Raw genomic sequence first — 22985 nt, 5'->3', positions numbered from 1 at the left:
CAAACAGCCAAGATGTGATGCCTTTGCAGAGAGATCGTGTGGAGGATTCACATGGGTCCCTTCCAGTCCTTAGCTCCAGATTTGGGGCAAAATTTTCTCTACTTAATAGTTTGAATTTTGAAAAGTTCAAGTGCAGTTTTGGGGGCTATATATCTGTTGTCTATGACAAATACTAGAAAGTAATTGGAGAGCATTTGTGGAGTCAAGTACCTTCAATGAGTCAGTGTCACTAAAAACCTGAAACACAGACTACCATTCAATTTTAAAGAAGACTGGAACAAGCAAGTGTTCCGGACTGCCATCTAGATCCAAGATTCATTGCTCTTTGAGAAGAGAGAACTGTATCATGCCCTCAAGTTTGTGACTATCAACAATGTTTCAAATGCTAAAACCAAGAATCCAATCCATACCGAGCAGCTTGTCGGGGGTCCACACTCGCTGAGATCTGTTATTATTAACTGGTGCAGTTCATAGTTTCTTCCAAATGGACTCAACAAATGGGAACGTCACTCTCAGCAGTTTTTTTTTCCTTCATCTGAACTCTCCAGCTGGGATATGGTCCGTGCTGGCGCTGAATCCTTATCATTAAGCGCACGTCCTCATCCTCGCCTCCATTTTTCTCCTCGCTCGCATCCCGCCGGGCTAACAACCAATCAGTCAAAGCCCAGTAGAGCTTGGCTTCGGAGGCCAGTGTGCGCCGGGGCGAGCCTCCATTCATCAAGAAAATAACAAAATTAAAAATACACTTCTCTCTTTAATTCGGTCGTTTCTTTTTCTCGCAGGGGCAGGAAGGGGCACGGCGGCCGAGAGAAAGAGACCCATCCGGGTCGGACTCGCTGGGAGAGGCGAATCATTAGAAGTTGCTGCGGCAGTGAGGCGTCAGCTGCAGCTTTATGCCTGTTGTCTCCCTCGCTCCGCAGTGAAACAAGCTTGTCCCTTCTGTGCCACGGATTTATGAATAATAGATACCCAAGAAATACTGGATGGCTATGAGAAGTCATTACCCACAAACATTCACCGGCAGGCATGATGACGGCAATCTGCGCCGCTGCGACGCCGGCTTCCTGCCTGGAGCCGGCGTTCGCAGCGGCGACAGGCTCGGTGATTTAGGGATGCAACGGAGGAGATATTGCTTGTATGCAAACCAGAGCTGATTCAGCGCTCCTGATTTCTAATCAACTCTGGCGTCATTTATAACCTCACGGTCTGGGAGCTCAGACAGCTCCGCGCCCCTCACTTACACCCCCTGACTGGCCCATCACATGAATGGATGAGCGCACGCTTCCATACACGCAAACACACACACAGACGGACGCATGCACACAGCAATATTAAGACTAAAAACAGGAGAAAAAGCTCACCAGTCGGTCCACAACAACAGCTCAGGACGGTTGACCGAAACTTTCTCCCACTCACCTCGTATTCTTGGGAGAGCTTCAGGTTGTCGTTGGCCTTGAGGAGCTCGGTGTGTTCCGCCAGCTCAGAGATCGGGATGGGAGGGTGATTCATCATACCTGCTCGCCAAAAAGAGAAATAAATAACGCTCGTGAGTTTGCCAACGGGACGGCCACTTCACACACAAAGACGCGAGGAGGTACAGTGCTTGGTCCGGTGGCAACGTAGCTGTGGATTTAGTGATGGATGCTGGTGCACAACATGGAGTGACTCACACTGAGTGGTTGGGATTAGTGATGCAAAGATGCTGTTGGTCCAGGCCAGGGCTCTTTCACTCTCACTTTGGTCTGAAGTACCATCGAAGTTCTGGGGATTTTAACTTTTCTCACTCACTTGAGAAAAGGGTCTCACTGGACTATTCGACTAGATAAGATGCCGTTCGAAATTTACTATTCAGGAAAGCAAATATGGCTCATTTGACAAGGCTTTGAATCCATGACTTTATTATTAGTTATTATTATATTATTATTTATTATTAGTTATTAACAATACTTCATGAATTTATTGCTACCCAACAGCAAGGAGTTATTTAAGGTTAACAAAGCGGATCAAAATGATGGGACGCACAGGCTTCATGAAATGAACTAATGAAATCATGAGTTTTAAAAACTACGTGAATGAAACTTCAGATTTTTTTGTAAACCAAGAGCGCCACCTACTGTGCTCTGAAAATAAGGACATATTTCATGAAGCTTCATCAGTCAGAGTTAAGAAGAAATCATATTGACTGATGAGCACTAAATTTTTCATCGAAAGAAAATAAAAATAATATACACAAATAAAACTAGATATAGTCTGTTGTTATTAAGAGTCATGTACACCTGCACCTCCTTTCTGAACACCTTTCCTTGCGTTGGGCTTGTCAGAAAGTGATAGATCGGATTGGAGCGCTGACCTGGGGGACTGTGAAAGGAGGATGTGGGGGATTTGCTTTAAGTCAACAAGGGTGAGTGAAGCTCAGCGACTCAGTGAGCTGCTCCATTTCAGCCAGTCAATGCAAAGCAAGCGATCCGCCGCAGCTCCTCCATCTGGTGGTCCCCTTCCAACATTGGCTCAGAGACCAACCCCTCGTTCCATCCAAAAAAAAATGCTCTCTGTAGCACATCCAATCCAGTCCTCCCAAATCTGTCAGACATTTATCTGAGAAGGAACTCGCCTTTGAGGTTTTTTTTTATGGCTTGCTTAAATATTCCCTGCTATAATATTATCAGTGCTGCTGCGCTCTGCAGTGGCTAATCCATTTAGGGACATAATACTGAGGCCATGTAATGCAATATGGCATATGTGGCCTGACTGCCTATTTTTAGATGCCACTTATTAAACTACTGATGCGGGAAAGTTCAGAAAAATGTTGACACTTCTTCACAAAAAACCCAGAGGATTTAGAGGAGTGTGAAATGTGCTGTAATCACATTAAATATTGTTATAGTTCTTGTGAAAGATATTGCTCCAAAGTTGAGAGGGTCAACAGCTTGGCTCGCACTCATGTGGAGGAGGGAGCCCAACTCTGCGCTGACAGTCTTCATTAGTCGTGGCAATTCATTCTACACTGAGAGAACAGTGGCGCCGCATCAATTACATGAAGATTAACAGAGATTATATGAGGCAAATGATAATGACTGGAAGCCGTGACATCCGCTTGAAAATGAATGGAGACATCTCCGAAGAATGCTCGATTACCAATGTGAGACAAACATCCGTGGCCCTTGTTATGAATGGCGGGATGCGATGTGCGTTGCTGCGCCTTTCAAACTATCTCATTCCGGTCATGTGCTTTTGGACGACCAATAAGAGGCCAAGAGGGACAAGACCAAACCAAACTGAATACAGAAAAACAAAAGGTCATTTAACAAATAAATGACTCTGTATTCAGTTTGCTTTTGGTCTTGTTCTCGTCCCCCCTCATTGGTCTTGGACTCGACTCGGTCGCAGACCCTAAAACTCTTCTCTCTGTATGCTCTGGTCTCAGTCTCGGGTTTGGTGGTCTCGACTACAACACTAGATTTTAAGTTACGCTCTTCACTCAGAATTCGGTAGCTCCCAACGCCTGTGAGCGAAAAAAGTTCAAAACGACTTTCACCTTTATCTGTGACTACATTTATACCCAACAATGAGAGCACACTAGAGAACACACACTAAGCTCTCAAGTTGATGTTCCTGAACTGTGATAGCAATGAAGCCTCACATCATATCTTAACCCGAGGACGCCACCTAGTGACCTCTGACACTGTTTCATGAACCCTCATCAGCCCATTGCTACAATTCAAAACTCCAACATGGCAGATATTGAACTATGTTTCAGCAGACCACGCTAACAGATAACACACTGTCCTTCATCCTGTTTTTTTTAAGCGTAATACTAAATTCTTCGACAGTTTTTTGTGTACGTTAAAAATACTAGATAATGCTGTTGTTGAATAAACGTTCAAACCATCAAGTGTTGTGGCAGAAAATGTGATTTTCACACAGTCAAATGGAATAAGTAAATACACTGTCGATTGACAATTCTGATTCATTTTGGTAAAAGCAAAAGTTCATTTTGTTCAAAAGTAGAGCTGCCAAATGGATGAAAATGGAATGCATCCACACAAATATTTTCCTTGACAGATGAATGCCAAAGTATTGACATAATCGACGAAAACATGCCTAATAAATAGTAGCGGCTAAATTGAGGACACATCCACAGTTGTTACAGAAGCTTTTAGAAAGGACTGAGGAACGGCAGAAACTATCTCTGCCATTGAGCTTCCTTGAAGTAGTCAAAGAGAGTAGAGTGAAAAATGAAAGGTGAATGTCGAACCAGTTTCTTAAAAGTCAGTGCTTTAAAAAAAAAAAAAAAAAAACATCAAAGGGAATTTATATTTGCCTCGCGCTCGGACGCGACGCTATCAGTCCAAATTGTACGAGTTAAAAAGAGCGCTGGGTCTGTTCTCCTCACTCGACTCCCTGTCTGATTTATCAAAGCGGTTATGCTCATTTCAGAGAGATTGGATTGTAATGGCGGTCACATCGCAGGTTGAGTGGTGTGAATTGATGCTATCCTTCTTTGCCCTTTGACAATAAAACAAGTCAGTATTGTGGTTTACTTGCCTACACCTGCACCATTGTCTTCCAAATGAAGACACGGAGTCAATCACGGGCCTCTTGTTTGCTCGATCAATAAGAGTGAAAGGAGAACTTCCCGCCGTAAACTCCTTTTTCCTCCTCTAAAGTCACTCAAGGACAGCAGTTTTCTGCACGGCCTCGCCCGTCTCAGCAGTTTTGGCTCTCCAACTTCTATTTATAGCGCAATCAACGCAAAACAAACTACTATCTAATTACACATTTTCAATTTTTCAATCCGCAGTTGATGAAATGTAATGACTCCTCGCGATAAGCCAGAGACGCTTCTCTCCAAAAGCCTATTTATGATTCATATTTCCATATGAAAGGGGAGAAGCCGGTCTGTGGGTAAGCAAAGAAAATGACGGAGGAAAAGAGAAATGGTGGGGGGGGCGGGGGAGGAAACCCAGAAACCGGGCTTTTTTCCCTCAGATGATCCTTCAGCGAAGAGGCAGAGGGTGATCAAATGTCGAGCTATTGTTTGCCACAACTCTAATTAATTCTGCTTGTTATCGCGGCGCGCAGAAAAAGATCCCCCTTAGTTGAGAGTGGAAATGGAGCAGCGTTGCTGAAGGAAGGGGAGAAAGCAGCAAGGAAGTGAGGACGGGGAGGAAGAGAGGAAGGGATTAGAACCACAATAAACACAAATCTGGACCCCATCAGCGGAAGTGCTTTTAGTTATTAATGCATGGCGGATTAATGCACAGCCAGCCCAGTCAATACTGGCAACCAATGGAAGTGAAAAAAACAAAAGAAAGAAAACCGCAGCGGGGACAAACCAAAAATAATTAGTGCAGACTTTTTTGTTGATGCTGCATCATGGAAAACAAATAAATAAATAAATAAATAAAGCACAAAACGAATGCAAATTATGCCGGTGTAAATGGAGGCAAGTGGTGTTCAGGATCCAAGCTAAAACTGTAGGGACTGACTTTCATATTCAAAATCGGCTTCGCTCTGAGGACTGCTTAGACCCGAATCTGAAAGAACAGCAGACAGGGGAAATCGTTGCAAAAAGAAAGACGGCGCTTTTGCAGAAACAGATGCAAACACACAACAAATATGGCAAAATGATGTGACAATGAGGAAAGAGAATAAGAGGAGATTCTGGAAACAACTGCGTGTGATAACCCACTTATATTAGAGTGTTTAAACTCCGACTGGGTCGACTCTGCAACACATCCATGGATTATGCTTACGTGCACCGAAACCTGATTTTATCAGGTTTATTACCCTGTTACTTTCTGTCACAAATCCTTTCATTAAAAAACATCGTTTTTCTATGTAATATCTTTTTACATACTTTGAGAATATTTAAAATATATATTTTCACTGCCTGAAAAGTATCACTGACATATTTCTTTTCCAGTTTAAAGATCCAACAGCCACGTCACTGTCTTTGCAGCAAAAATAAGTCACATTAATGACAAACTATAACTCTGCTCCCTTCAATCACTCCACTGTAGCTCTGTATTGACTTGTCATGACACTTTCACAGGACTCTGAAATGCGTTATGAGCCACATGACTAGCTGTTAATAACTAAGACAAAAAAGTGAAAGCTGGCAGGAAGGAATGGGCGTAACACACTGAACATGGTTTGAAATGCATTCTTAAACAATTCAACTGTATTAGAGCTGCTACTTGTACAAATATGTTTCCAGCGGCACGGTCCAAATCTCGTGGTCTTCTCTGCACCACCTTAGCTCCCTTGGTCAGATAGAGGTCACAGGAAGCTACTCCACTTCAGTGACATCCAAGCGTCATGACTTCAGTGTTGCTTGATGAAAACACATGCTAAAGATTTGTTGTGTTGGAGAAGTTGGCATGTAAAACTACACATAGTTCAGTCTGGCAGTGGTTTAGGCAAACTACTTTTTAGTACCAGTTGGAATGCACTTCAGAAAACAGATAAAGATGTCGCTTACGAAAATAATATGAAGCCAAATATACCTCCAACATTCAATTTGATCGAAAAAATAAGTCCATAAGTGGTTGGACTTGCCAGACACTGTGGAGTGGCCGTTCCGTACTTGGGGCAAATTTCTATATATGTGAGATTTGTCTTGTGTTCTCCTGATGCCACTGTAATGAGGGGAGCTGCTACCGGTGGCTCAGTGAGGAGGGAAGTTCATTGCAAAACAGTGAAAAGTGTGACACTATTCCCACACATTGTGGTGTGGAGCTTCTGCGGATCCTGTCAGGCTCACATCTCCAGCAGAAGTGGAGTGGAGGAATGGCTGAGTCGAACCCATGTGTGACAGGCTTGGTCTCTGTCCGACTGCGTGCTCAGACGTGATGTTTACATTTGATCTTTCTCTGTAGAAAGTGACCCAAACTTTTCACAGGGCGATTTCCTGTCTGAAGGACCCTGTCGACTTCAACTGAAGCAGCACCACACAGTGTGCTGGGGGGGAATGAACTGAGTGACGACCTCCGTAAACACTGCACAACACAGTTCGTGAGACACGAATTGTGATCACAGTTCCAAGTAGATACAAGTCGCCTAATTACTTTAATGACCCAACAGAGTGTCAGGAAAAATGAGGCCAAGTTTTTCACAACTCGTCTCTTCCCAAATCCGTGAGTGGCGGTCAACTGCCGGGAGCCTTCAGCATGAGCCTGATAAAGAGATCACAGGCGAGCGCATTGATTTGCTATCGCTCCGCTGTCATAAATGTCAAAGATCCATTGACAGGCAGAAAGAGAAAGCAAGAGGAAGGGAAAACAGCTTATCTGTCGGTGTGAAACTGAGCTCTGAAAGCTCCCTTTGTCTGCGCTGCCGTGCAGAGCTGCTGGGACTGAAAGGTGTGGAAAAGCATCCACATTTTTGGCTGACAGCAGCGCAGGCAGAGCCGAAGGGAGTCGGAGACCTTGGTAGCGTGCTGCAGGTTCAAAGTCGGATCTGCTTCATGAGAGAACAAAACCCGGGCGTTTTTAATATTCCAACAGGATGGAGCCAAGGCTCTGTTTCTTCTGGTGGCGTTGGACTGGAATTTTAAGAAAGGACCGCCGAAACAGGGGCCATCTATGAGAACAGTAACTGCTATAGCAATTCTTTTTAACACACCGGAAACTACCATTCAAAATCATCATAACATATCAGAAATAATATGCTTGGATGAAGACTTCTCTTTATGATCATTGACAGACCAACGCTATTTTCCATGATGAATAAGGTCACCAGAGTTCTTACTGTGCAGCATGAGTCGCGTGCCAGAGGGGTCAAATGGGTGTTAAGAGATGAGCACCCTCCCTCCCTCCCCCCTGTTTAATTGATCAGTGACAATAACTAATGAAACCTGGCAGGGGGCACTGACGTCTCCCGCCTCTGTACATCATTTACCACAGCAGGAGCAGCGTCACTGTCAGCGTGTGAGAGTGTGAAAATGGAAAGAAGAGGAGGCGAAAGTTGTCAAAAATCTTGTTCACCAGGACGACTAAAGCAAGGCTGATGCTTGCGCGTTACATTCACGGAGGCTTGCGATTTTATGAGCAAAAGTAGCACCTGATTTGAAGTGGACTATTTCAGACTTATCTGGAAGAAAACGTCAATAAAATAAGTCCCTCTGCGCTTTCGTTCGTGACTGACGTGAGAGCAAAGTTCCCCCTGCACGCGGCATAAAAACGGCCGGGATGGGAGTCAGACAGTAGATACTCACTGAGTCGTGCTGCTTCATTACTTTGGCCCAATTTGCCAATTAAACCGCCGGCAACAAAGAAGATAATGACACAACGAAGCACTCAGCACCCCAAGGAGTTATGGAATGTCACAGCAAGGCTCACATTTATAAAGCGCAACTGTGTAGGCACACACACTCCCACGCATTCCTCCAGTTGAGCTCATCAAAAACAGTGTTTGCTCCCGAGCACCAGGGGTCAGTGAACACCGATGGCGGAGGCAAGCAGCCGAGCCGCGGGGCCCGAGGGTAAGTGAGCTGGGAGTGTGCTCATCTGAACAATAGCCGCTATTAGCTGATGGGAGTGTTCGCATATGCTCACCGGTGCAGCTAATTGGACTAAAATGTCCATTGAAATGAAACTCCCAGGGTGTAAAGACAAAGACAAAGACGTCTTCCGATGGCCGGTCGGACTGCGCCGATGTCCCGTCCCGCACAAACATATATCAAGAGCAGAGTCTGCTCGAGTGCATGGGTGGATGTTACGTACGGCTGCGCAGGAGATGGCAACAAATGCCTCCATTAGAAAGGAGGGGAGCTGAGTGCACACTGGAAATCACTGTCCAGGCAGACAGAGAGGCCATTACTGCCTTGTCATTACAGACGCTTGATTTGAATCAGCCTCTGAATACTGAGCCAGATAAGGACGGTAAATGGATCCTCCACGTTTCCAGCGCCGCTGCCTTCCGTCTGTTTACTTCCTTTCCGAGGAAATCCCCCCCCCCGGAACATCTGAGACGGCAGGGCCCCGGGAGGCTCTGGGGAAACACTATATGTCGAACCTCCAGATGAGGTCGATGACTGGTGGACGGGCGACGGAAAACCCAGCGAAGAGTCGCACGGGAAGCAGTGATATCCCTACTTCTTTACACCTTTTACACTTTACAACATCATACCTTCAACCCAGGGTTTTCTGTTGCGTCTTACTCGCGTACTTTGTGGTACTGCCATCTCTACTTCATGTTTCATGTTTGTATACGTCACCTTATTTATTCCAGTCATGTATAAACGGGGGCTCACACTAAGGAAGCACATGCACAGTAATAGTGGTCACTGGACGATTTTCAATGTGAAATGACGCTTCAACTTAACATTCTCACCACAGACTAAACTTTACGAAACATTCGGGCTGTCGCTGGTTGATGACATCATGTTATGGCTGAGACAGTACAGTCAACAAATATTTTGCTCATCCCCTGCCGGTGAACAGAACAGTCAGTTTGTACGTTCCTGGACCGAGCTGAAGAGACTGATGCCAAAAATAGAAGAATGAGGTTGCTGAGTCCAGTTCTACTGTCACCATGGAAAAAGAAGAACCACAAAAAGTAAGATTCGCGAGCACTGGGTTCAATACGTAGACGGCCGTTTCACAGTGTAAGTCTGTCTGACAAAGTTTCTCTGCGAAAGCGATGATGAAGGTCAGGCAGCAACAAACTGTTAAAAAAAGTTGACTCCATTACATTTAAAATTCACATTTTGAGCATTTCATTTTCAAATGGAGTTTCAAGGGTTAACAATTTACGTAACTACATATATTTACTATACTATTTACAACACGACGATCGAACATGTCAATAAGTCTGTGAACCTGTAACACAATGATGAAGAGATGAAGGTTGGCCATTTTGAAGTGTAGTGGTCCCTGACCCAATGATACTTTTTGACTTTAACTTTTTTTTTTTCCAGCAAAAAGACGGTCTAAGGCATGAAGAAAGCTCACTCTAGAAAAACAATTAAAACAATAAAACCTCCTCAACTGTATCTTTTGTAAATGACTTTGATACCTCTGGTCTCTCAGAACATGTCAATATGAAAAAATGGTTGTTAATGTAAAAAAGACAAACAATTTACTGTCAATGAAATACATAGGTGCCTACTGAAGATGAAGATTATATTAGTTGTATCGGTTGCCTCAAAGAATCAACTATGTCGGGACATTTTTTTGTACCTGGAGTTTGGAAATTGATGCGCCTCATTTCCACTGGGTCCGTGGGGTGGTGAGGGGTGATGTCTGCATTGTTTAGCAGACACTTTGTGCGCGGCTCCGACTCTTTTCGTTTGCGGCTGAGGAATAAAAACAAGAGGAACAACCTTTAGCAGAATATCGCGAGCCTATCATGACAAGAGTGGCGGAGAAAATCGATATCGCCGCTGGATTTTAGACACAGTTCGGCTTTCAAATGCAGTTAAAGTGCAGCCATTCCTTACCTGTCAGGTTTGCTGTTTCCCAGAGATGCAATAGGAGTCGAATAAATATATAAAGGTGGTGAAAACACAACACACAAGGAAAAAAGAGGGAAGGCAAGAAGAGAGATAAATCAATAGAGAGCAGTTTAAAATTCACAGGGGTTGCTGGCAGGATTGAAAACCAAAGTGCGATAAAGCTCATGAGCATTTGCAGGAGGTTTCTCAGATATGATGCAACTTCGGTGCGTGTGTGTTTGTTGAAGCCCAATGGAAATGTAGTGTAAGGACTGGATGTGTAGGCAGTGGGGCGCAGACACAGATAGGGATGGGATACGTCGGGGTCAAGGGCAGATCAGGATAACACTGTTCACCAGGGACAGATGGAGGGAGAGGTGGAAAGACAGAGAAGAGAGAGAAAAACAGAGATTCAAGGAGAGACGTTACTCTCCCTAACTGCCAATATGGAGGTGAGGCAAGGTCAGACAGTTGGGGATCATCTGACAGTAGCTGGCTGTTCCTGCACACCAGCTGCTTTAGATAATTCAGGGATTAAGCCTGATTTATGTGGCGTCCCGTCTCACTGCTTAAACGTATCGTGTACAGTTTTACAGAATAACTATGCTTTTTAATATTGACTGTCAAATATAACACTTTCAGTTGAGGATTATACAGAAAGAATGATGCAACCCATGAACACTTTCTTCTCTAGTGAAGTCTACAGTATGAAAACACCTTTGTTAAACTGACATTTTGGTGTGAAATACTATTAGATATAAGGTGTATTATTGAAATATTCAATGGTTATATTTGCTTCTGCAAAATCAATGTAACATTTAAAAAAATAATATAAATAATAATAATGTACAATAAAACTAATATATTTATATATATTATAATATAAAAATAATATAATGAATAAATTGTGTATAGCGATTCTGATCATATGTGCTTTTATTTGAGGTGGGAATAGATAGAAAAAAAAGAAAAAAAGTGGGAGGCTATGCATTGCCTTCATCTTGGACGCTTTGGTTACGACATCACATTGTAGCATGTGGTGTTAGAATTGGTGATCGAAAGATGTCCCCACTTAAAAGGACATTTCACGAGACTAAATAAACAGGTTTAAGTCTCAGCCCCAGGTTTATTCATTCTTGTTTTCAATGCAGCTTTTTTCTCTCTTATTAAATTGCCACTAAATAACACAGCGTGTACTGAAAATTTCAACTGAAATACTGTTCATTCTTAAAATGATATGTCCTCATGACTTAGGTTTCTATCATAAAATCTTCATCATTTCAAACATTCATTCTATTTTGCTTGTTTTACCAAACCATTAAAAAAAAAACAGCGCACACTCTCATGTTCTTGCATTGTCCATTTGTGCAAACAGATGCAGAATGTTGCGAAAAAACTCAGAGTTTGTTCTGAACATCCATGTGTTTCGGGTGGCCAAACGTCCTCACTGGTCGAATTATATTATTTTTTCTGTTATTTTGACTAAATCATTGTGAGATAATAGTTTTAACGCCTGTGTCTCTTCAATATCAGCTTTAAACAGGTGTGTGTCCAGCAATGCTGCTTTAAATTGCAAGTCCACTCTTGGTTAACTGCATATAATCTGCCGACTGGGTTCCAAATGAAACAGCAGTCAAATTTTAGCCGCCAGTGAGTCAAGCAGGATCTCATCTTCTCTCATTTTCCCACAACCATCATTTGAATGATTTTTTTGTTTTAACGTGCAAACGTTTTTGGAGTTAAAAGACATGCAGGTTTTCAATTGTTAAACATGCAAAGTAGAAGGACTGCACGATTCATAAAAAATACAACGTCATCGTGAGAACGGCATGCTGGGTAACGGTGGCAAACAAAAGTCATTCTGAAACACTGCTCCTGAGAGATTCATTTCCTGTTCTCCACTAACTTGAATCACAGTAGTTTCGCCGAAATAATGACCAGCTACCATAAAACAGGTCACAGACAGATCCAGAATGAAGTGCTGCTTTATCAGCATCAGCATGAGAAGAGTTTTCATGACATGATGCCCTCCTTCCGACACAAAAATACACAGCCCACACACAACATCGAAGTTAACATCACAAAACAATAGAGTGAGTGGTTACAGCCGTGCGCAGTGGTAGATGGCATAGAAGAATAAACATTTAGGGTCGGCTGTACCCAACGCCTAAATTGTGTTTGGCTCTCGGTAAAAATAACACTTGTTTTGGATGAACGAAAACATCTGCGGTTTGTAATGACAGTTTTCTTCAGTCAACGTGACCTGAGCTGTCATTGTTTTGGTACCGACATAGACTTAAAAAAAAACAGAAGAGTATTTTCAACTCACTTTTTGTAAAGAAGGATGGCGATAACAATGCAGATGATGAAGACCACGGCAAGGACCGGCCCCACCACCCATATGAGCCCATCACCACCACTTTCTGCAGGCAGGGGATTCATCACATCCAACTCCGGAGTCATCACCGTGTCAGTGTACGGGCTGGTGGCGAACATTTTCTGATCGAGTGGAATAAGCAACTTGGTGTTACTGAAGCAGCAGCAAGTCCCAGTCAGACAGAAATGAAAAACTCACCCCATGAGTGGTGTTCAGTTCAGCCAGTAGGAAGAAGACATACTCCTGGCCGGGCTCGAGAGGCTTGTTTTCGCAGTTACTGAGTCGGTGGTCCGAACCCACGGTGAAGCTAGGAGGAAGCTGTCTGAAGCAGGCGGTGATGTATGGCTTGCGCTGATCCAGCTGCGCCAGCTGGCGCCGTGACCGTCGCTTTGGCGTCACTTCCCGCAGGAGCTAAATGCGGAAGGAAGATGTTGTTTACTACCTGTGAGACTTATGGCACGTCATAATGCGATTTTCAAGTTCCAAAATTGTTGCATTTGTTTTGTATTATTATAGGAAAAAGAGCGGTCAAAATCCGCAAATAATGGAAGATTTGGCAGGCTAGCTAGCCTGAAAATTAGCTTGTAGTATTGAAAGACCTTTTTTTTCCTGATAAATAAATCTAGTCAAACCATTGCAGTTTCAATTGCAGGACTGGAGGATTTGGGAAGTTTGTTCCAGGATTTGAGGAGCAGAAAACCGTGCTCATTCTTGGTGCACACAGCTTTTGGGCATCCCACAGGGATCTAAAAAGTTTGGGCCTGGCATTGTTGATTTCATAATCTGTCGTTTGGTTCATGGGAAGAAGAAGCCGTTATTTGAGGAAGGGCTTTAGAGCTCACATTGGCCGGAATCCATCTGCAGACGCTTCACCTTTACATTTGTGAAGAGCCCAACTGCGGTTTGAAATCGACAACAGTAACCAAGGTGGCAGACTGTAGGGACGCTGCCACAAATAATATGTTCTTTACTTTAAATATACGTTCTGATTCTTACACAATCTCATTTAGACGAAAGAACCAGTCGCTCTTCATAATCCATAGAACCAGAAACGGCAAATAACACAATCCTCGGCCAAATGTGTGCGCACACGCTCGCACACGCTCATATTGAAACAAATAATTCTGCCCTCTCCCTCATTCCAAACTGCAGACAGAAGCAGACACCACCGAGAGAGATTGTATGTAATCCCAAATCCAATAGGGAAGCTAGCTGTTGATCCAGCACTCAAGGTGACCTTGAGCCCCGGTGAGGGACGGACCAATAGACTGTAATTCTTTTATTTACACGCTTCAGTCCCGTCTGCGTTTGTGTGAATACTCGAGCCTCTATAAAGGAGACTCTTATGTTCTGCCCCGGACTAAAAGGGAAATGAATATTTTGACTCACCTCTTCCATGTCCGTCTCATCAGGGCTGTCCAGGTTTTTGACGTTCCCAGTGGATCGTTTCAGTGGCACCGCAACCACATAGAAATTCCTGGAGACACAAAACTGAGTCAAGCTACCAAAAGAAACCCATCCCAACAAGAGGTAAAACCTTGTGAGGAAAGAAAAGCACTAATACAGGTGGGTCAAGGTTGAGCGTCTGGCAGTCACATTCTTCCAACCCCTTGAGTTCTGTGTTTGACTCACTTGACGTCCTTGCTGTCGACTGGTGGGAAGGACATGGTGAGCATGTTGTCCGGCTCAGCGTAAATGTCCAGCTTGGGTTTCTTCATCAGCATGAGCGGGGCGGTTCGGGCCACCACGCGGTGTCGAGTGCCGCCATCCATGCTCTCCTGGCAGGTGACTCGGAACTCATAGGTGGAGTTGTGCCGGAGACCCGTCACCAGCACTCGCAGCTGCGTGGCGTCCACTTCCATCTTCTGCCGGTTGTATTCGATCTGAAATTTGGAGGCATGTTTCGAAATGACTTGCCTATTCAAGGACTTAAAGAAACCTGTGTTTTTATTCCAGGTTCTTCAGCAAATATTTTCCAAATCATCTCTAAACTTCTAGTAAAAGTAGCAGATGCTAAAAGGTCATCACACCATTACAAATGACAATGAAAAACTTGGTTACCAGTTTCAGTTCATTATTTGTATTCTTTTTTTATAGTTATTTGCATCATTGATGCCAGAGGTGGGTATAATTATCCTATACTCCACAGTCCTAGTCTTCCACTCCCAGGTCAAACTCGTATTCCGATAAAACCTACCGTGCACTTATACGGGGATCCGCTCTTGGAAAACTTCCACGCAATGACCACAGTGGTCTTGGTCGCCCACTTGACAGTGAAATTCTTGGGTACATCTGTCGAGTTGAGAAATCAAAAAAACAACTAAGACACCCTTAGAGGCTTGACCCGAGTCGAAGCTAGCAATAAACACAGTGGAACCCTTGGTGGTGAGAAACACGCTGTTGATCTGCAACGTTCCTCTGGTTTGGAGCGTGAGTGCACCAGTGAGCTGTTACAGGCTGTGAGAAGGGCCATTGGTTAGGACACACAGCACATCAGACTCATGAATGACAAACCCATGGAGCACAGGGGGCGCCCACTGGCAAGACATCATTGGTATTGCCAACCTATCATCGTCTGCTTTGACTTTTAACAGCTGACAGTCTGCGCTTGAGGTTGGCACTGCCAATGTGCTGCCAGTGAAGCATTAGAGACAGACCCAGAACACATCATGCCAACAGTCCGGTGCAAGTGCATCTGGGGAAATTCCATGCCAGAACGTGCCCAAATTAGGGGGGGGGGGGGGGGGGGGGGGGGGGGGGGATCATGTTTAAAAGAAAGGCAACATAAAGAACCAAAATAAGCTCACTGTCCTCTGACTGCCACCTAGATAAATAGTGGCTGGTGTGACTCACATTGCCTAAATCCTACCTTGTTGGAAAACTGGGGATGTGAACTGGCAGTTGCTGCGTGAGTGTGCTTGGCAAAGGGCTGCAAAGAGGACTGGAAGAGTGTCTGACTAAACGGCACTTACCTTGAGACTCAAGGCCGTTCCCCTCCCTCTCAAATGACTGACTAGAACTTACTGACTTGGCTTTTACCTTGATTTGAGTTAGTGAAGCGAGTGTTCCACAGCAAACTTTTTAAAAGCTTTTTTTTTTTTTTTTCTGGAGAAGTGCAGGTGGTTGGAGGAGAGTGTGAGGCAGCTTTCAGTTTCAGTGTCGATGCAAACTTTTAGCCAATTTCCAACCCCGTGCCAACTGCTTCAGAGGGGAAAAAGGCAAGCCCTACCTGTTGGGTCAAAGGCCACGGTCCGATACTGGATAGGCGGGCTGTAGGGCCCAGGACCTACACTGGTGTGTGCACGGATTTTCACGTCATACGCTGCGTTTGGTTTGAGGCTGTTGAGCACATAGTCGGACTGGTCCGGGGGTAAACGTAGCTCCCTTGGCGGTCCTCCGGTACCAGCTTCTTTATAGGCCAAAGTGTACTGTGTGATCACCCCGTTCCTCTCTGCCAGTACTGGCGGAGCCCAAGACAGCTGCACTGAGCAACATGTCACATTGGATCCCTCATTAATTTGAGGGTATCCCCCTGGGGTGTTCTCTGGCACGGCAAGTTCCTTACTGGCCTCCTCACCAAAGCCCCCTCGGCTTTTGGCTGAGATCTTAAAGAGGTAAGTGGCGCCCCGGTGAATGTTGTCTACAGTGTACTGGCGTTCCTGAGGAGCAAATTCCAGCGTGGCCAACGGTAAAAGATCTTTTCGACCAAACTGAAGCCGGTAACCTTGCAGGTCCATGCCGTTGGTCAGGTCTGGAGGATCCCAGTGAACCACGGCAGAGGTCTCGGAATTCGGAGCCACCGATAGAAAGGGCGGGCCAGGCACTGCAAATTGCAAAACATAACATCAATCTTAGCGCACAGCTTGAATCGGACATCAATAAGGTCTGGATATAACAGAAGACAGTCAAACAGTAACAAACAACAAACAAGTCTGGGTTTCCTTTGGAGATTTTCAAGCACGATACCACCCTTAAAAGTTTAACAAACACAGAGAGCAGTTCAATTTAAAGAGTTCCTGTAAAACAGATGATCTAAGCCCGAGGACTAGACACCCTTCTTCAGAGTGGCCCACTTTCCCCAGCTCTTATGGATGATGCACGTCTTGTCATAACCCTTGTTTTAAGGCCGATCAGCGTGATGGAGGCAGCAGCAGTTACAAGGCGCCTTCACTTCCCAAGTTGCCATCAAAGCATTGTGAGGGATGAGTGTGACTGAGTCACACTCCAGGCCCGTGGCTCTGCAAATAGATTCCGACTCGACTCTCTCGTTTGTCCTTTCATTCAGAGGAATACAAGGTTGTTGGAAGCACAACAAAGTGGAAGTTACCACGTCAATCATTTTGTTTCAAGTGTTTGTATCATCCATGTTTCATTGAACGAGGGCAGAAGCCTTTCATGAGAAGTTACAAACAGTGAAAAAAAAAAGCCTGCGAGCAGATTTATGATTAAAAACTAGCAACTTCTGAAACATGCCGTCACCTAGATCAAGTGGCGCTTGTTTTTAGAAGAAAACTCTGGGTTAAATTGAAGCTAAACAAGCACAAAACCCAGAACCATGTATCAGTCATCATCTATAGTGGCTACACAATTCAGCTGAATGCAGAGCTATGATATGAAAACATGACTTTTACGTATAATTGTTCAACTAGAATGAGTCTACATTTGACTTTCATAAACCATAACTTGGGGATGTAACACATGGAGGCATTAAATTTTTACAATATCATTGTCATAATTGCTGTGCCATGAATCATATATATATATATATATATATATATATATATATATATATATATATATATATATATATATATATATATATATATATATATATATATATATATATATATATATATATATATGTATGTATATCTTTTCTGTTCTCTTTCACAGAACACTTTTTTCCACGTCACGAAGAATCCTCCCCTCTTGGGGAATTACTCTGCACAAAGCGGTTAAATGAGTGAACATGAGTCTGATTTTTCTTAACTACGAGTCCATGCGTGTCATGTCAGAGGCCTGGGTTTAGTGGCACTTGTGGCGTATATAAGTATTGAATGGAGTGATCCAAGTAATGTGGCTCAATTCCCAGTCTCTCTACGTTTGTTTGAGTAGCTAGTGTAAAATAAAACAAGAGAAAGGGGAAAAAAAAACGAGACATTGTGTTGTATTCATGGATGGTGAGTTGATATCTTATGGGTAGTGCAGTGTGTTTTCAGGATAATCGTGTGTGTCTATGTGTGCGAGTGATACAGGGCGATAAGAGGCAGAACAAGGGCATATGGAGGGGAAAGGGTGAACATGAGTAAATGACGAAGGTGACGGGGGCACGGAGCAATCTGGCTGACAGAGATGGCAACAAGGATATGTTGAACCTGTGAGTGATTCTCGGGCTCTTAGGAGCCTCGATTACACCTCATGAGTTTTCACCACGGCGCTCGTACTTTTCCCTATTTTCTCTCCCACCTTGTGAGCGAGCGCTCGCACGTCTAGCCCCAACGCTCCACCCGTCCCTCCCTGCATCCGTCGCTGGTGTTCTCCGGCTCAATCCCCTCTTGTGAGCCTCCTGGCACGTATCCCATCAGGCTGCAGTATTAACAGCCTGCTGTTGACACTCACTCGGCCTGATTGAGAAGGGGCTGATCAAGTTTCCTGCTCATTTGCTCCCCCTGTGCCGTGCGCCACAAGCCTGCACACCCACACCCGTACATGCATACTGCCAGACGTATTACCTCTACGCCTGTCTGCAAAGGCCAGGGTGCGCCTGGCAATCATCCGTCAACCCCGGAGGTAAAGCCCAGAGCTCCAGTTTTAGAATAGCCCAATATCCCCTCTGCGAGGATGCAGCTTGTGAGGTCTGCTCAGTCATAAAGGTCAAGAATATTCCAGCACTTCACCTCACTCTAGGGTTTAGTTCTCTCTTTTTTTGGCGAGGTTAGTCGCCTTTGTTTTATGGGAGAGCCGGATGAGCAGCAATGCAAGAACACCAGCTACTGTTGGAACACAAATAAAACGTCACAAAAAACAAAATTAATCCTTCCTCATTCAGCACATTCATGAACTCCACTTGTTCTCCTTCCACCTGGCCTTCCATCTCCAACGTCCAGCACGTCCACTATCTCTCCTGACCTCCCTCACTTCCTCTCTCCAGGAGCTGACCCTCAGATACACTTCCTAATCTTGTCCTTCTCAGTATGACCCCCACCATTTCTTAGGCGGAGGAGAGAGCAAGTATCTTAAAAGAGTTGCACTGAAATGTAACAGCAGAAATGCAGCTGACGTCTCACACTTATGGTCCGGTGGCAAGATTCAGACACAGTGTTTCACATGGGCCAGGAGAGCCTGCAGTACGTGCAGTGAAATTCTGTGACCGAAATTAGAGCTCCCATTATGCATGTCGACTTCTTGACCCCCTGAAGTGGCCATCTTGCGCCACCAGTAGCAGTATTAGAAGATAATGCAGGAGGATCTGCATCGAAGAAGATCTGATTCTAAGGGAACGTCATGTTCTTATAAAATGATGTGCAAAAAATAATAATACTTTTAAGCCGGACAAATGATAATCTGAAGACGTATAGTATTTCTTTAATATTTATTTCATTATACTGCTTTTTTTTACTTAAGAATGTCTTCAGAAAACAAGAAAAAATGTGGACTGTGTGAAATCTACTGGGGTCGTCGCTGATTCGCAAGTGCAAGCATGACAATAGAATTATTGAGATTGATGTTTGTGGTAGCAGAGGACACAAAGGAGATGAGGTGACCAAGCAAGATGATCAAGTGTTTAAGGTGGAGATGGGAAATGCAGAAAGACTAATAACATGGAAACAATTTAGTATCACAACTAAATGTTACTATTATCGAGCTTTTTTTCTTTTGTCTTCAAACTTAAAAAGAATTTGCTTTCTATTCACATCAAAGGAGGGAAAGCAATAACTATGAGAGGATATTTCACAATCCATGTTTCCACTCGACAAACACAAAGACACCACAATAAATAGAAGATGTGAGTCACACACAAGTCACCATTTGTGCTTGTTTGTGTCACTTGTGTAGAAGGAAACCGGAATCTTCTGTAAGAGCTAGCTTCAATAAAGGTCTTTCAAAGGAAAAACAAGTGAACAATTGATGTGAATCAACTTTAAAGTGGCGTCAGGACAAACTGTCTGCCGCTGTGATTGTCCATGAAGTTTTGGTTTCCAAAGTAATTGCCGCTTTAACTACAAACTTGCTGTTAAAGACCCAGTTAAATGGGCTCTTTGACTGCCTTGGGATTTACATGGAACTTTTACGGTTTGTAAATGTAGCCAGTAAAGTACATGTCAGGATTCCAACATCAACAATAGTATATAAGTTCTAAAAATACAATCCACACAAACTTAACTCTGTTTTTTTTTTTGTTTTGTTTTTGGTCTGCTGTTGAAATAATGAACAGCAGGAGGTTTTTTTTGCCAGTTTAAGTGTCTCATAAAAATGTGACAAGAGGGTTTCTAATCTGAAGCTATATTAGAATTTCACCATTAGGCGGCAGCCTTCAATAAATCCAGGTTAGACTCAAGGCTAGTTGACTTGGCACCCAACACAATACAGACCCAACCAGGGTGACCTATACCACCTATCGCCAGGAGCTTACTTGACTGGTGTAAAACAATAAAGCTGATCGAGTCAAATGTTTACGTCCAGAAATGCAAACAATCGTGCAATTTCAACTTCCAGTAACATCTTAATGGTGAACACACTTGTTGAATTTATGTGTTCACACTTCTCTCTTTAGCATTTTGTGCTTATCGCCACCTCCAATAACAGTAAAGTGACTATTTGTAACCCCCACTTTCCTATTATATATAGTCATATCTTTCCTTTTTCCGTCAGTCTTTTGGTTGGATGGACCCTCAGAGAACAGTAATCCATTAGTGTGTGTATATATTATGTTATTCATGCACTGTTTGTGCTCTATTATTAGAGTTTAATAAAAGTTTTGCTTGATGCTGAGTTCAGTTGGTTGGACAGTGGCATAAAACGGTGGGTGATATGGGCTGGGTTTTATATGCATTTGCAGAAATGACCATTAATATTAAGTGGATTCAGGGACAAAAGGAAGAGTGCAGTACGATGAACATACTGCCAGTAAAACAAACAAGTATCTATCAGTGAACACAGCATTTTGATGAACCAAATTTTGAGCTGAAATACATGGAGACTCCAGAAAATGGCAGCAAAGACCTGCCAGGTAAATCCGTCCTATTCTTTACCCAATTACATTTCCTGAAACTCCTGCAGAATATCCCAAATCCCACCTCTTGTTCTCGGCTAAATGCAGACTCCAGAAATGTCTATGCCTTTTTCCAAATTCCGTGACTGCCATTCACCCGGCTAGCCTTAATCCTACAGCACACGAAGGACAACGCTGCACCTCTGACAAAGACTGCCAAGGCTCCTCTTCTCCCCAGCTCACACAAGCCCTCCTTTCATCCCGCACCCCCCCATTGACAAATCTGCTTGAGCATTATGAAAGGAGATGCTATTCCTCTGAGGGACAGGTGGAGGGTGAGGGACTGGCACAGCACCGAGCCAGCCGTGACAAGAAGACGGCGAGTGACAGCAATCACTCAACCCTGATGACCGACACGAAACACGTGGAAAAGAAAAAAAAAGGCGGAGTGGGGTTGGAATCACGTGGATGGCTTCAAATAATATACACAAAAAAAAAAGCTCTGGATAATGATGAATCACAGAACTCTGAAATTTCAAAAAGAAAAACAGAACCTGGAGTCCTTGAGCGCCACCTATTGTTCAGGAGGCACGGTAGCTCTTTTCACCATTTTCAGTGCAATGAATTAAGTAACATTTCAGGAAGTACATGAATGTGATGATGAAGTGAGAAAAACGGTTGAATTTCTTTTTCTTTTTTCTTGGCGATTTTAAGAAATGAATATGTGCGAGACTGGTTTTATAAAATATGCAGTAATGATAAAGCAAACAGCACTTGAGAGGATAAAGATTAGATAAATATAAAAAAAAAAATTGGAAGATGGAAAATACTGAATGAAAAATATGATGGAAATTTTGATGCACTATGACTATAAAAAAACAGATAAATACTATTATAAGGAAAGAAACTTTTTATTTGGGGGGGTGTAAAATACAAGAACGGAAAAATTGAAATGAATATTGTAAGAGGTACTATAAAAGAAAAAAAGCTTATTAAATGTAATCCGTGAGAGAAACTTAATGTAGTTATAGTCGTGATTTTTTATATAATTGTGAAAAATAAGGGAAGAAGCATAGTTGACAAAAACATTCATCAGAAATAAGGTATGTTTATGTGAAAATAGATGAATGTCATGCCTTATTTAAAAAGACTAAGAAATGTATGTTTACAACGCCAATATTTTATAAAAACAGTCGTTCCATATAAAGGGATCAGCGTAATTTCACCTGGATTCAAAGAGGGATTGAAGTGTCAGTCAAACATGCAAGAGAAGTCCCACACTTGCATGTCTTTAGTCGACCTGAAAACGTGCGGTAGTGTCCTAAAAACACGTGTAAGACGTTCTGTCGTTCACATGTAAGCAGCTGTGTGCATCCCACAGCCTCTTGGCGCAGATTCCCTCGCTCCAATCTTGGCTCCGTGCCTGAAATTCTCTGAAAAGAAGGCTTTCGCACTCCCAGGCAGCCGCTCTTTCAGGTTTAGATCGTGATCATAGTAACTGAGCTCCGTGCTTCAAGGAGGCTCAAGCGCCTCGGTTAATCTGGAGCGCCCATTGCAGGTAACAGGAGATAAATGTGATGAAGACGAGGCATTGTAGTGCGCCGGCATTAGCCTCTGGCGTTGCATTACTAAACCGCCAACCAGCAATCCAACAGGAGTTTTGAAAGCTCTCATAATCTGCCTTAAAAATCCTGACAGGCCTCACATCACCATGAAAATATGCCTCTGACAAATGTGTGAAGCGAGAAATGCCCATGTAACGACCGCACAATGCAGGCAGGTCAGGTGTTATAAAGTTCCATCAAAGACACGTCTGCCGTTTCAAAATCATCATTCACTTGAGAAAAGCAGTCGTGGACTACTTTCAGTTGGACAAGTGGATGATGAGCTCCAGGAAGCAAACACAACACAGAGTTTCTTCCTTTATTTTTAGTTTTTCAACATTATTGCGGGTCAAC

The 22985-nt window shown here is 43.6% G+C and overlaps 1 protein-coding gene across 16 annotated transcripts in view; it reads right to left on the bottom strand.

Annotated features, from left to right (window-relative positions):
* ptprsa (protein tyrosine phosphatase receptor type Sa) overlaps positions 1-22985 on the bottom strand; it is a 214840-nt gene that overhangs the window by 31467 nt on the left and 160388 nt on the right. For 6 of the 16 annotated variants that reach the window (XM_053843556.1, XM_053843882.1, XM_053843804.1 and 3 more), the window contains 10 exons: positions 16045-16638; positions 15013-15107; positions 14448-14698; positions 14205-14292; positions 13014-13226; positions 12768-12937; positions 10445-10456; positions 10185-10300; positions 5490-5537; positions 1417-1514 (listed from right to left, as the gene is read on the bottom strand). In XM_053843556.1, coding sequence (XP_053699531.1) covers positions 1417-1514; positions 5490-5537; positions 10185-10300; positions 10445-10456; positions 12768-12937; positions 13014-13226; positions 14205-14292; positions 14448-14698; positions 15013-15107; positions 16045-16638 — 1685 coding nt within the window. The remainder of the gene's footprint in view (positions 1-1416; positions 1515-5489; positions 5538-10184; positions 10301-10444; positions 10457-12767; positions 12938-13013; positions 13227-14204; positions 14293-14447; positions 14699-15012; positions 15108-16044; positions 16639-22985) is intronic. The other 10 variants (XM_053843959.1, XM_053844623.1, XM_053844446.1 and 7 more) reach the window with 6 other exon arrangements.

Source organism: Synchiropus splendidus, chromosome 1 (assembly GCF_027744825.2).
Source record: "Synchiropus splendidus isolate RoL2022-P1 chromosome 1, RoL_Sspl_1.0, whole genome shotgun sequence".
Classification (NCBI taxonomy): Eukaryota; Metazoa; Chordata; class Actinopteri; order Syngnathiformes; family Callionymidae; genus Synchiropus; species Synchiropus splendidus.
The sequence above is the reverse complement of the archived record's forward strand: the minus strand, read 5'-3'. Positions and strand labels throughout refer to the sequence as shown.